Raw genomic sequence first — 14,566 nt, forward strand, 5'->3', positions numbered from 1 at the left:
AAGGGTGAAATGAAAAGCTGAATGTGTCAATTTAAGCCATTGAATATTGATTAAATTTTTCACCGTGAACGAGTTGGCATCCTTCAGTCTCAGAAGACTATGGTGTCACGCTCTGAATGGTGGTTCTGGAACAGAGTGTCCTCTCCAGTGCGCGAAGCCTGGGTAAAGTAAGTATGGAGGATAGGCTGTTACCCATGCAGCAAATCCCCCCTCTCCACGTCGCTGAAATGGTCCAATGGAAAGGCAGAGGCCAATACGGTTGGTTCCAGCGGCGTCGCAGGAGTTGCCAGAACGTGACTGTATTCAGCCATGAACTGCCTCAGGGACTCCGGCTCTGGATTTTGCCTCGAGGTTGACTCCTGAAGCCTTTTCCATAACTGGATGTAGCCACAAGGCAGTGGAGGTTTGGGATCAGAGTTTTCCTTCTCTCAGATGAGCTGCCTTCCCAGGCTGACGAGCCCCATCTACCCGGTGGCCCCATCACCGTGAACAATTATGTTTAATTTGGCACATTCTTGGTAGCACTGAAGGACCTACTAAAAAATCTGGTTTAAAAAATGTCACAGACACCACGTCACATTTTGCACATTGTGTATGTGTGCATGTCTGAACAGCTGTCTAGGCATCTGGCCTGGATGCCTTTAAAAGGGTCTTGGACAAGTTTCTGGAGGAAAAATCCATTACGGGTTACAAGCCATGATGTGTATGTGCAACCCCCTGATTTTAGAAATGGGCTATGACAGAATGCCAGATGCAAAGGAGGGCACCAGGATGAGGTCTCTTGTTATCTGGTGTGCTCCCTGGGGCATTTGGTGGGCTGCTGTGAGATACAGGAAGCTGAACTAGATGGGCCTATGGCCTGATCCAGTGGGGCTGTTCTTAAGTTCTTATATACAGGATGAGCAGGAATTTAGATTATATGACCTCCAACCATGGTCCTTTTCAACTCTAACACTGCATGATTATATGATTTACTAGTTACTAGAATGATAATTTTGAAGATCTGTTAAACCTTTTTTCATATTTATCTATATTGTAATAGTAACAATGTTTACTATGTTTGTGAAAAATAAAAAAACCCATAAAAAATTACAAAGCAAGAGTACATTATTAGTATCACCTAAGTGAACCTGAGTATTCACTGCTACTTGAGAACAAAATAGTTTTCAGAATCCAAACAAGCTGTAAAATAGTCCAATGTACTTTGTGAGATATCATCACTGAGCACTGCACAGCTGCCCATGGGAAGCCACCATAGGGCTAAATGCACACCATAGGGACATTATCAGGGATACTGGACCTAGTACATGTTATCTTGCTGCCTCAGTGTAAAGTGACTTTGTTGAAGGTGACCAGACTACAAAGTCAATGACTATGTGTCTCCTTTTTTTTCTTTATGAAACTGCCAACATTAAAAGTTGAAACCACTGTCCTCTCCTACCAAAGAAACCTAAATGAAGATGGACTCCACCAACTGTACACAAAGACTGAACCAAACAAGAATCACAGAATTTGTCCTCATAGGATTTTCTCTTGACCCAAAGAACAAGAGTTTTTTCTTTGCTATAGGTCTGTTAGTCTACCTGTTGACTTTGGCAGGAAATGCTGTCATCATTATGTTGATTGGGGTTGACCAGTGCCTCAGAACTCCCATGTACTTCCTCCTGGGTAATCTCTCATTTGTTGAGATCTGCTACATTTCCACCACACTTCCAAAGATGTTGTGGGATCTCTTGTTGGGGGACAAGACCATCTCCTTCATAGGATGTGCACTCCAAATGTATTTCTTCATCACTTTAGGTAGCATAGAGTGTTTGCTGCTCTCAGCCATGGCATACAACCGCTATGCAGCCATCTGCCACCCACTCCACTACACCATACTCATGAGACAGTCTGTATGTAGGGGCTTACTGGCCATTTCATGGATTATTGGCAACATCAATTCTATGGTCCACACAGCACTGGTCTTTTCCTTAACTTTCTGTCACTCCAATGAAATTGACCATTTCTTCTGTGATATTCCTCCTATTCTGCACCTCTCTTGCTCTGATGTATTTCTTGTCCAGTTGATGAACTTCACTATCTCTGTGTGTGTCATTATTGTGCCTTTCTCCCTGACTCTTCTTTCCTACATCCTCATTGTCTTTGCAGTGCTCAAAATCCGCACAGCCCATGGTAGGATCAAGGCATTCTCCACCTGTGCTTCCCACCTCACTGTGGTGAGCATTTTCTATGGCACCATCATCTACACCTATATACGACCCTCTACAAACCATTCCTTGGAGGAAGACTGTCTGGTTTCTGTGTTGTATGCCATCATTACTCCCCTGCTAAACCCCCTGATCTACAGCTTTAGGAACAAGGAAGTGCAGAGGGCACTTTGGAGAACCCTTGGGAAGAGTAGGTTATAGTGATGGGCAGCAGTGGACCTCCCCAGCCCTGTGCCCGGGGCAAAGGTCCATGATGGCACCCCCCTCATCAGGGAAACCTCTGTATGGTTTAAAATAAACTGTTTGGGCTGTCTTTTAAATGAGGTCAACTGTTACCCTCCTTGGCAAGTGTGTGTATTTGTGTTGGCAGGTTATGGTGCCAGATTGTGGCTTAAGTCACCCAAAAGGCTTCATAGGTGAGTTGAGATTTGAATGTGACTTTCCTCAGATCAACTCTAACACATTATCCACTTTAACTGAGTCTAGTGGCTTTCTGAGTTTGGCAGGAAGAATAAAATCTCAACTTTGATTTGATTGTCAAACAACTGTCAAATCAATTGCCACCTCTATTGGAGTCATACTTTTGATTTATTTATTTATTTTCTGTATTTATATGGGGCCTTATTTGGTCATATTGACCTCTTCCTGTTATAGTATATGTGTACTAGTTATTCAAATGTGTACCATGCATAACAGTGATGTTTCAATGGCTAAAAATAGTAAAGATTGATAGAAAATCCCATTATATTTGTCTTTTTTCCTATCTGTGACTACAAATGTTAAGGAAGATGGACTATGTTCCTTGCGGCTTTTTGAGTTGTTTATTAATTTGTCTCAAGAGAAAAACTGCAACTTCAGTTCCCACATGGAACAAATGATGCTGTCCACAGAGACCAAGAAGGTTTGGAGTATACAATCCCCCTGGACAAGCCTCACTGGAATATTTACTATGCCTAGAGTAATGTAGTGTACCTTGAGTTGTATCCTGGAGCAAGCAAAGGGAAAATGCTGAAGTTGGTGTTCAGAAATGCTTAAGATGCAACAACTTAACAACTCAAACCAGGTGAAGCAAATCACTGGATGTTCTTTATACCTTTTCACATTCGTTTTAATCAATTGTGTTTATTTTGACACCTTCTTGGTGGTACTGAGTAATATTCCATAGACTTCACTCCATAATGCATGGTGTGTATGTACATATATTATGTTCATGGCAGTACCTTTTTGGAGGAATTACAATTTTTTAAAATTTTTATTTGATTTATTTTAAGCAACCAAACATATTTGGCTCTGCATGCCACCAGCCCTTTCCAGGTTGCAGTGGAAGGGAGCAATGGGGAACAGATTGATCCAGGCTTGCAATGACAAATGATAAAAATAAAGAGGATGATGCCTTCTAAATGACACTGTGTCAGCCTGTTTTCCAAACTGGGTACAAGAAGCCCAGAATCCCTTCGGCTATGTCTTTGACCATTCTGACACAGGGTGGTAGCAAACAGACATGCAAAGAGAGTTCTGGGTGATTTGATTCTTCTGTGAAATATGCTTAGCTTTCTTCAGTCCTCAGATAACATGCAAATAGAAAGGTAATTTGTTCTTCAGCCTCACCTTACATGCTTTGGATGGATTATTTAAATTTGTATCAAGTATCTTTGATGTTTATCTGAACTTTTTATGAGTTATTTTTAAAAAATAGCCTCCGTTTTAAAATACAAGTGGCAGAATTTTTTAAGGGTGGAGGGAGGTTTACAGCGTGGAGGGCAGTAATCATATTAATTTTGGGTTGCATCCAGCAAAACTGAATCTGACTCAGCACCATATTTATAAATGGAACCAAAAATGAACATCATTGTTATATAACCACAATGTATTTCAGGTTTCATCTTTTGGAAGTAAGTCCCAGGCAAGTATTCCTCCTCCTCTCCATCTTCTTTTATCAGTTGCCCAAGGCAACTGCTTCTCTTCCTCCAATGGTTCTACCATTTACTGAAATGGATTTGGTGAAAAGTAGAACACTGATGGTTCTGATCTACCATGTAATTGATGGCGACCGTTTATCTATGCCTCCCCTTCATGAATCTACATCTACGACGGCTGTGATGTCTCAAAGCAAAGATGTCCTACAGTTTCATGACAAAGATGATCAAAGAAGAACAGAATGACATTGAACCAAACAAGTCTCATCAGAGAGTTTATCTTGCTGGGATTATCCAATGACCCAGCACAACAGATTTTTCTCTTTTTCATAGGCCTTCTAGTCTATCTGCTAACCTTGGCAGGGAATCTAATCATTATCACCTTGATTTGGTTGGACCGTTGCCTCCAGACACCAATGTACTTCCTCCGTGGCAACCTCTCATTCATTGAGTTCTGCTACACCTCCTCCACTGTTCCAAAGATGCTCTGGAACATCTTGACAGGAGACAAGACCATCTCATTCATAGGCTGTGCTCTCCAGATGTATTTCTTTGTCACCTTAGGAGGCACAGAGTGTGTCCTCCTCTCAGCCATGGCATACGATCATTATGCAGCCATCTGCCACCCACTGCGCTACACCCTGCTCATGAGTCAACCAGTCTGCAAAGGGTTACTAATGATTTCCTGGACTATTGGAAGTGTCAACTCCATCATTAACACTGCTTTCATTTTCTCCCTTGACTTCTGCCACTCCAACCAGATAGATCACTTTTTCTGTGACATTCCACCCCTCCTTCACCTCTCGTGCTCTGACACAACACTGGGCAAAATGATGACCTTCACTATCTCTGGATGTGGCATTACTATGTCCTTCTTCCTTACCCTTCTCTCTTACATCTTTATTGTGTCCTCTGTGCTCAAAATACGCACAGCTCAAGGTAGGATTAAAGCTTTCTCCACCTGTGCATCCCATCTCACTGTGGTGAGCATCTTCTATGGTACCATCATCTTCATGTACTTAACTCCATCTTCCTGCCACTCTGTTGAACAGGAGCAGCTGGTTTCTGTACTGTATACAATGATTACCCCCCTGTTGAACCCTCTTATTTACAGCTTCAGGATTCTCCCCAAGATTGGATGTCCACCCAGGCTCCTCAGCATCATCAGATCTTTCCACAAGGACATGAAGGGCACTGTTGTCTTTGATGGCTCCACATCAGACCCCTTTGACATCCGAAGCGGTGTGAAGCAGGGCTGTGTTCTTGCACCAACCTTGTTTGGGATCTTCTTCGCTGTCCTGCTGAAGCAAGCCTTTGGAACTACAACAGAAGGCATCTATCTCCAGACCAGATCAGATGGAAAGCTCTTCAACCTCTCCAGACTGAGAGCAAAGTCCAAAGTCCAGTTGAAATGTCTGCGTGACTTCCTCTTTGCCGACGATGCAGCTATCACTACCCACTCTGCCAAAGATCTCCAGCAGCTCATGGATCGTTTTAGCAAGGCCTGCCAAGATTTTGGACTGACAATCAGCCTGAAGAAAACACAGGTCATGGTTCAGGATGTGGACTCACCTCCCTGCATTACAATCTCTGCGCATGAACTGGAGGTTGTCCATGACTTTGTGTACCTTGGCTCAACGATCTCCGACACTCTTTCTCTCAATACCGAGCTAAACAAACGCATCGGTAAAGCAGCTATCACGTTTTCCAGACTCACAAAGAGAGTCTGGTCCAACAAGAAGCTGTCGGAACATACCAAGATCCAGGTCTACAGAGCTTGTGTCCTGAGTACACTTCTGTACTGCAGCGAGTCATGGACTCTTCACTCACAACAGGAGAGGAAACTGAATGCTTTCCACATGCGCTGCCTCCGACATATTCTCGGCATCACCTGGCAGGACAAAGTTCCAAACAACACAGTCCTGGAATGTGCTGGAATCCCTAGCATGTATGCACTACTGAAACAGAGATGCCTGCGTTGACTTGGTCATGTCGTGAGAATGGATGATGGCCGGATCCCAAAGGATCTCCTCTATGGAGAACTCGTGCAAGGAAAGCGCCCTACAGGTAGACCACAGCTGCGATACAAGGACATCTGCAAGAGGGATCTGAAGGCCTTAGGAGTGGACCTCAACAAGTGGGAAACCCTGGCCTCTGAGCGGCCCGCTTGGAGGCAGGCTGTGCAACATGGCCTTTCCCAGTTTGAAGAGACACTTGGCCAACAGTCTGAGGCTAAGAGGCAAAGAAGGAAGGCCCATAGCCAGGGAGACAGGCCAGGGACAGACTGCACTTGCTCCCAGTGTGGAAGGGATTGTCACTCCCGAATCGGCCTTTTCAGCCACACTAGACGCTGTTCCAGAATCACCTTTCAGAGCACGATACCATAGTCTTTCGAGACTGAAGGTTGCCAACTACTAACTACAGCTTCAGGAACAAAGATGTCCAAGGTGCCCTTTGCAGAATCTTTGATAAGAGATGGTAGAATGACTGGGAGTTGTAGCCTGCATAACTGAACAGTCCAAAACACAGTGAAATGTCTTTTAAAATATGTGACAATTTGTTTTTATCGATTTGAATGTTTATTCTTTTGTTTATTTGGTGTGTATTAACTCTGTTCAATTTAGGGAACTGCACTCAGTTGATTTCTGAGTGGTCTGTAGTGTATGATTAGAAATGAAATACATTGCAGTTCAGAAACTCTAACTTTGCACATATTATTATAGTTATTTCTTCATGATCAGAGCCATTTCTGCAACAATACCCATGACAAAACATCCCTCACTCATATACTGGTATCTGGCAAATTGATGGGAACATCTGAGAATGTTTAACATTGGGAGGTAGCAGTGTAAATTTAGTGACAGGCAATGTTGTAAATAACAGAAAGATATATTACAAACATACTAAGGCTTTCATGGTTGGATGAGTTTAAAGCATAATTTAGCATGTTGCCCAACATTTTGCTTTCAACTGTGAATGCAGCACTTACATGCAGAAAGATACATTGTTGGAACATCTTGAGTTAATGTTTAAGGGCACAATCTTGAGTGTGTCCTGTGCTGATGCAAGTCCCTTGTGCCAGCCCAGGAGAGTCGCAAACGTGACGTAAAGCACATTTGGCTTCCTCGTGAGTCCTGAGCACAAGGACACACACTGGCCTATGGACGCTGCATCCAGTTTCCGTGCTGACATGGGGAAGGAAGGTTGCATCAGGGGAGCTTGGCCAACACAGGGATCTGGGGAGGGCAGGAAGGAGTCGGGGAGCAGGTAGGAGGGAGGCGTTCCGGGGTGGAGGGAGAGTGGGCAGAGTGTGTTCCAGGGGGTGGGTGGGCAGCAAGCGGGAGGCAGGGCTGAACCCGGCAGTTATGCCGAATCCCAACCCAATTCCCCAAGCAGTGAGGAGTAGCTCCAAGTTGCGCCATTCTCCTCAGACTTGTGCCACCTCCTGAGGTGGCGGAGGTCTGAGGAGATCCATTCGGGCTGTGGTGGCTTACCCAGGGGTAAGGGGAAGAGCTTCCCTTGCCTCTGGCTGAGATGATTCTGGCCCCAATCTTGCTCTGGATACAACACAGGCCTCCTGGCCTGCCTGTTCCAGCGCAAAATAGGATTGCGCTGTAGATCAATAGAGTGAGCAAATTTGTGTTCTACGAAAAGACTCCAGTTGTCTAAATTAAAGGAGAAAGACAGGGTTCACCAAGGGCACACTGTAGCATAGTACAGTCCTGGTAGCCATCTTCTAGCCACCCTCGTAAAATTGTGTAAAGGAGGAGATAAGTGACTTTAAAAGAGTTAAATCTCTTCCCTCTGAGGCAAAAATTTCTTGCCCTTTTCCAAGTGGCAGTTAAAGTCTGTTGGAACAATATATGGGCAATAAATCCTGAAGTCACACACACACACACACACACACACACACACACACACACACCAGCAGAACAACCTGTGGGCAGGGCTTTCACTTTCTACAAGAACAGTAGGAGGTGTTAGAGCCCAATCCTATGCATATCTACTCAGAATCCAGTCCCATTATAGTCAATAGGGCTTACTCCCAGGATACTGTGGATAGGATTGCGGTCTTACAACCCAATCCTACACTGCCTGGCACATGAGGCTGTCAAAGTGGCTACTGCGGGATCCTGAAATGAAGAAAAATGGTTAAAGAAAATGCTATTTAAAAGTATCTTTATCTTTCACTTGGAAGACTATGAAGTAAAAAAAATCCATGTTGGGGGGGGGGGAATTGGTTAATATAGAGTTAAACCCTCCTCCTCATCCCCACCCAGTTGACAGTTGCAGACAGTTGGTGACAGTTACACAAATAAGCAGGTTCTGATTGGCTGCACAGCTGGAAGGTTCCAGGAGACCAGCGTATAAAAAGGACAGCAAACTGCAGCTCGTGGCACCCAGTTCTCTGTGGGTGGCAGAGGAAGGAGGCTGGTGAAGAGTCTCCAGGAGGAGGGCTTGTAGGGAGAAACCTTACCTGTCTGTTCTGAAACCTTTATTGGCATATCAACACGATAAACCTTACCTGTCTTGAGAGCCGCTTGAGCTCCAGCCAAGACCCAAACGTCTATCTGTGGTCCAAGTTCCCAACCAGAAACAGTTCTGCCCCAAGTTCCAACTTTTCAGCAGCCGACTACCAGCCAAAGGGCAAAACCATGCTTACCTTTCCCTTTCAATAGCCTGACCAGTAGAGGGTTGAGGAAGGGGAATACCTAGGTGTATGTCCTGGGGGTCTTTGTTCTATATATCAAAGCTTTACCTTTTATCTCTTTCTCAATAAAAATCATTGTTCTTGTTCAGCTTCACCCTGGTGTCTGTGTGTGGTCTGTGCCTTTCTATTGCTCATAGTCATTTAAAGGTGGCCCTCATTGGTAGGGCTGAGTTCAGCAACCAGTGACCAAAGGAGCCATGAGAAATTTGGCTGACACGATGACAAAATCTTCCAAAAGTGGTTGGTTTGAAGTGAAAACACAGTATAAAGAAGCATAGCTGTACATTGGGAGAAAAGGATCAATGTTGACAGATAATGTTGTAACAGAATATTCTGATTGAGGGCCAAACTAGATATGGACAAAATAGCATTCCTTGTCTTTTTTTACCTGATGGTTTATTCAAATGAAACCTGTTCTTGGAAGGCTGTGGAAATGTGAGTGGAAATGTGGGTGAGGAGATGCTCTCTAACCCCTTTCCCCTGCCTAAGTTATAGCCACTAAAAATGACATTACCAGGATACATTCTTCATTTCCACCCACATTTGAAAATGTGCAGTGCCTTGTATCTTTTTCTTCAAGGAGAGAAAATAAGTTTGGGGAGGCAATTTTTAGCCAACCAATGGCAAGATAACTTACAAGAGTGCATTTCAGTTTAAAAAAAAAAAAAATAGGGAGAGGAGACGTGGAACATCATGACTCATCAAGTTTGACTCCGACCATCAGATATGACTTTCAAAATTTCTACAAGTAGCCACACTTCAGTCACATTTTTGAAGTTTTCTGTTGCTTTAAATGTACAGCTGGGAAACATAAAGTGAGAATAAAACACTGTATCCTATCTACTGATTGCAATGATTCCCACTTGGCCACTTATTGTTATCTCCCAGCTGAGATAGTTTCAATGACTAGAGTGAATTCTCAAAAGGACTAATGTCAACTGATGCACAGGGAAGTTATCTGAGGTTAGAAATAGTTGCAACATCTTAACAATTGGTTGGGGTTAGTTGTCTTCAAAAAGACATGGTGGATTACTGTGGATGGGGGAAGAAGGCACAGAAATGAAATGAAAATTCATTTATGGACTTCAGAATTGCCACTTGACAACATCCTAGCAGTGGAATTGATAAGGTTTGCTTGTTCATTTTTGCCTTGTAAACAAAAGAGGGGAAAAAGTGCATGTAATATTTCCTAATGTGAGAACCAAAATATACAGTGCTGGTGCCTGGTTGCAAAGGGTCCTGGGGCAAAGGCCTGTCTTGGACCTTCCCCCCATTGTGTTCCACCTTCCCCTTGATGGTGCATTGGGCACTACTACTACCACTGGTACTGAAGGTTCATAGAATTGTAGAGTTGGAAGGGGCCTCAGTAGTTATCTACTCCAGTTCTCTGCTCAGTGCAGGGAACTACTACAGGATCCCTGACAGGCAGCCATTCACCCTCTGCTTGAAAATGTTCAATGAGGGAAAGCCCACAACTGCATGAGACAGATTTTCTCAGTGCCAAACAGCTTTTACAGTTAAGAAATTCTTCTGTATGTCTAGCCTACAACTACTTTCCTTTAGTTGCAACCCACTGGTTCCAGTTCTTTCTTAGGAGCAACAGAGAGCATGACTTCCCCTGCTTCTATGTGATAGCCCTTCAGACACATGAAAACAGCTTTCATATCTCCCCTTAGCCTTATCTTCTCCTGGCTTAACATATGAAGCTCTTTGAACTGTCTTAACAGATTGAATCTATATTCAATCACTCACATAACTAGGTCCTAAATGTAAGGATTTGAGGAAAACTTTACAAGGGAAAGGGAATGCATAACGGCACAACCAAGGAAGAGAGAAAAGAGGGGGAGTAGGGCTTGGAGGAATTTGGAGGGCTATCCAGGGAATTGAAAAACCAGGGTATGTGCTACACAACTTAACAGTATAGGTATGTGTCAATTAATTGCAGGAATACATTTTCTGAAACCCATCATTAGGCATATTTGTCCTTAAGTGGGTAGGGCCCCAGAATGCCTTGCAGCTGCCCAGCAACACCCTATAATGCCTTGCAGCAGTACTAGAACTTGCAGCAGAACTGGTTGGAGGCCAGGAAGCAGAGAGTGGGTGTCAATGGGCAATTTTCACAATGGAGAGAGGTGAAAAGCGGTGTGCCCCAAGGATCTGTCCTGGGACCGGTGCTTTTCAACCTCTTCATAAATGACCTGGAGACAGGGTTAAGCAGTGAAGTGGCTAAGTTTGCAGACGACACCAAACTTTTCCGAATGGTGAAGACCAGAAGTGATTGTGAGGAGCTCCAGAATGATCTCTCCAGACTGGCAGAATGGGCAGCAAAATGGCAGATGCGCTTCAATGTCAGTAAGTGTAAAGTCATCCACATTGGGGCAAAAAATCAAAACTTTAGATATAGGCTGATGAGTTCTGAGCTGTCTGTGACAGATCAGGAGAGAGATCTTGGGGTGGTGGTGGACAGCTCAATGAAAGTGTCGACCCAATGTGCGGCAGTGAAGAAAGCCAATTCTATGCTTGGGATCATTAGGAAGGGTATTGAGAACAAAACAGCTAATATTATAATGCCGTTGTACAAATCTATGGTAAGGCCACACCTGGAGTATTGTGTCCAGTTCTGGTCGCCGCATCTCAAGAAAGACATAGTGGAAATGGAAAAGGTGCAAAAGAGAGCGACTAAGATGATTACGGGGCAGGGGCACCTTCCTTATGAGGAAAGGCTACGGTGTTTGGGCCTCTTCAGCCTAGAAAAGAGACGCCTGAGGGGGAACATGATTGAGACATACAAAATTATGCAGGGGATGGACAGAGTGGATAGGGAGATGCTCTTTACACTCTCACATAATACCAGAACCAGGGGGACATCCATTAAAATTGAGTGTTGGGCGGGTTAGGACAGACAAAAGAAAATATTTCTTTACTTAGCGTGTGGTCAGTCTGTGGAACTCCTTGCCACAGGATGTGGTGCTGGCATCTAGCCTAGACGTCTTTAAAAGGGGATTGGACATGTTTCTGGAGGAAAAATCCATTATGGGGTACAAGCCATGATGTGTATGTGCAACCTCCTGATTTTAGAAATGGGTTATGTCAGAATGCCAGATGCAAGGGAGGGCACCAGGATGAGGTCTCTTGTTATCTGGTGTGCTCCCTGGGGCATTTGGTGGGCCGCTGTGAGATACAGGAAGCTGGACTAGATGGGCCTATGGCCTGATCCAGTGGGGCTGTTCTTATCTTCTTATGTTCTTATGTTAGAAAGCCTTGTGGCACCATAGCGCACCTGCCACAACCCATCAAAAATTGGGTCATGACCTCCTGGTGGGTCATGACATGCAGTTTGAGAACCACATTGTATATGTGGTTGGTAATTGATCAACAGTCTGTATGTGGCAGATATGTGTAGTCATACCAGACCCTTATAGTCTGTGTAAAGTGCCTTGATACATAATTCTTATCATGTTTTCCCCTCCTCCTAAATGCACAGCTCTTCCTGCAGTGACAGAATTGCTCTGAAGTAGTCCAGGTGCATTGTCTACAGATAGAAGTCATTTGAAGGATGTAAAGAAAAAACCAAACCAGTCTGAAAGAATTCATTCTCCTGGGACTGGCGGAGGACCCTCAGGTTCAGATCCTTCTCTTTGCTGCAGGACTCTTGATCTATTTGCTCACCTTGGCAGGGAATCTGACCATCATTGGTCTGATTCAGACTGACCCGCGCCTCCGCACCCCCATGTACTTCTTACTGAGCAACCTGTCCTTTACAGAGGTCTGCTACATCACCACCACTATGCCCAAGATGCTGTGGGACCTCTTGTCAGGGGATAAGACCATTTCCTTTGCTGGCTGTGCACTCCAAATGTATGTCTTTCTGACCACAGCAGCTACAGAAGGTGCCTTACTCTCGGTCATGGCATATGAGCCAGTCTGCCTGCATGTGGCTTCTGGCAACTTCCTGGGCTATTGGAAATATCAATGCCATTGTCAACACAGCTTCTGTTTTCACCCTGGATTTCTGTGATTCCAATGAGATTGTGCACTTCTTTTGTGACATCCCACCCATCCTGCATCTCTCCTGTTCTGATACCTCCTTCACTGAGTTGGTGACTTTCGTCACCTGGGGGAGCATCATGATCACAACGGTCTCCTTTATTGTCCTCTCTTATGTCCTCATTGTTTCATCTGTGCTCAAAATCCGTACAGCTAAGGGGAGAATCAAGACATTTTCCACTTGCTCTTCCCATCTCACTTAGTGAGCATCTTCTACAGCACAGCCATCTTCACCTACATGCGCCCTTCTTCCACACACTCCGTGGAACAGGATTGCTTAATTGCTGTCCCGTACACCATTATCACTCCTTTGCTGAACCCTTTGATCTACAGGTTCAAGAACAAAGAAATGCAGGCCGCGCTTCTGAACCTTCTTGGGAAGAAAGAAGGTTGTCCAAGGTGAAAGATAAGACTTTCTGCTCATAAACAAATTAAAGGTGCTGTCGTAATTTGTGATGCATTAGAAGAAGCAGATCACAGAAAATTTTTCAATGAGACTTACTCCCAGGAAACTGTGTGTAGGATTGCAGCCTGAATTCATGGCAAAAAATGATGTTGGACTCTTCTGTACTGTCTAAAACTAACTTACCTGAAGATTACCAAACATTCAAATATGAAGAAAAACCAAGTCAGGAACACTTCAAATGTTATCATGCTCCTCTATCCCCAGTTTTGATAGGATTGCACTATTAGGCCCAAAGTACCAAACCCTGACTCCCTTTTTGGGCCTGATTCATGTTCCCAAGTCAACGTGGATTTGTGCCAGTATATAACTGGTGTAGGTCAGAATTGACCCATTGGGCCTCCATGGGCTTACTCTGGGGCAAAGGAACATCTGTTCCCTTACCCTGAGAAGATCTCCCTAAGCTGATACTTTCCCACAGGATTCAGGTGGCCTGCGCTGGCAACATTGCATTGCTGCGCGAGGAGTTACGGTGGATTGGGAGGCTAGAAAGGTATATTATGTGATAGCAGTGAACTTCAAATATACCAAAATGTTGTACACATCATAAACAAAGATACGTAGAAGCTGCTACTTCTCATGTACCCCACTCAGGTGGGTAATATCTGAGCTGTACCCGTCTTTAAGATTCTATCTACATGACCAGTTTAGAGAGCAAAGAAAAGCACTTTTGGTGGTTGTCCCAGTCAGATGGAACTCAAACTACACACCCCAGGGAATCATTGGAGGACGTAAGAGGCAAGCATCTTGCTGGAGCTAAGCAAGCCTGAGTCTGGTCAATGCCGGTAGGAGACTTTCTGGGAACTCCATACATACCACCTGTTATGGAAGAAAGGCAGGACATAGATAAACAGACCATATGAATAAACTGAATGAATGAAATAGTTAAGCATCCCCAAAACATCAACAGAAAAGAAGAGGCTCTACATATTAACAATATCTGGCTTCCAATCCTAAAAAGAACAGACATTAAAGAGCTTTATAAGGAAGCAGTTTCCAGTAGAGATGGGATACTGTGATTAGGCTGAGTTTGCTTTAAGAATGCAGCAGTAAAATGGAATTCTTAAGCACCTGGAGGGTACTGGTTTTTTAACTGCTGTTTCTGACTTGCTCTCTAGTAACAGGTCCTGTCTAGGCACATTTCCCTGATGAAGTTCTGAAAAAGTTACAAAACGAAACATTGGACTTTTTAACAACATGGATTCTAATTCTTTGACAT

At 44.1% G+C, this 14,566-nt stretch overlaps 2 protein-coding genes and 1 pseudogene across 2 annotated transcripts; all 3 read left to right on the forward strand.

The window, feature by feature from the left end:
- Positions 1-1,460: 1,460 nt before the first annotated feature.
- Positions 1,461-2,411, forward strand: LOC136653145 (olfactory receptor 5G9-like). Its single transcript, XM_066630064.1, has one exon. The coding sequence runs from the start codon at positions 1,461-1,463 to the stop codon at positions 2,409-2,411; it is 951 nt and encodes a 316-aa protein (XP_066486161.1).
- A 172-nt stretch (positions 2,412-2,583) lies between these two features.
- On the forward strand, positions 2,584-10,569 carry LOC136653146 (olfactory receptor 5A2-like). The gene is made up of 3 exons (XM_066630065.1): positions 2,584-2,626; positions 4,460-5,266; positions 10,565-10,569. Exons 1-3 carry the CDS (start codon positions 2,584-2,586, stop codon positions 10,567-10,569), a joined length of 855 nt encoding a protein of 284 aa, XP_066486162.1.
- Positions 10,570-12,393: 1,824 nt separating this feature from the next.
- On the forward strand, positions 12,394-13,287 carry LOC136653147 (olfactory receptor 5F1-like; annotated as a pseudogene).
- The last annotated feature ends 1,279 nt before the right edge of the window (positions 13,288-14,566 follow it).

This window comes from Tiliqua scincoides, chromosome 5, assembly GCF_035046505.1.
Source record: "Tiliqua scincoides isolate rTilSci1 chromosome 5, rTilSci1.hap2, whole genome shotgun sequence".
Taxonomy (NCBI): Eukaryota; Metazoa; Chordata; class Lepidosauria; order Squamata; family Scincidae; genus Tiliqua; species Tiliqua scincoides.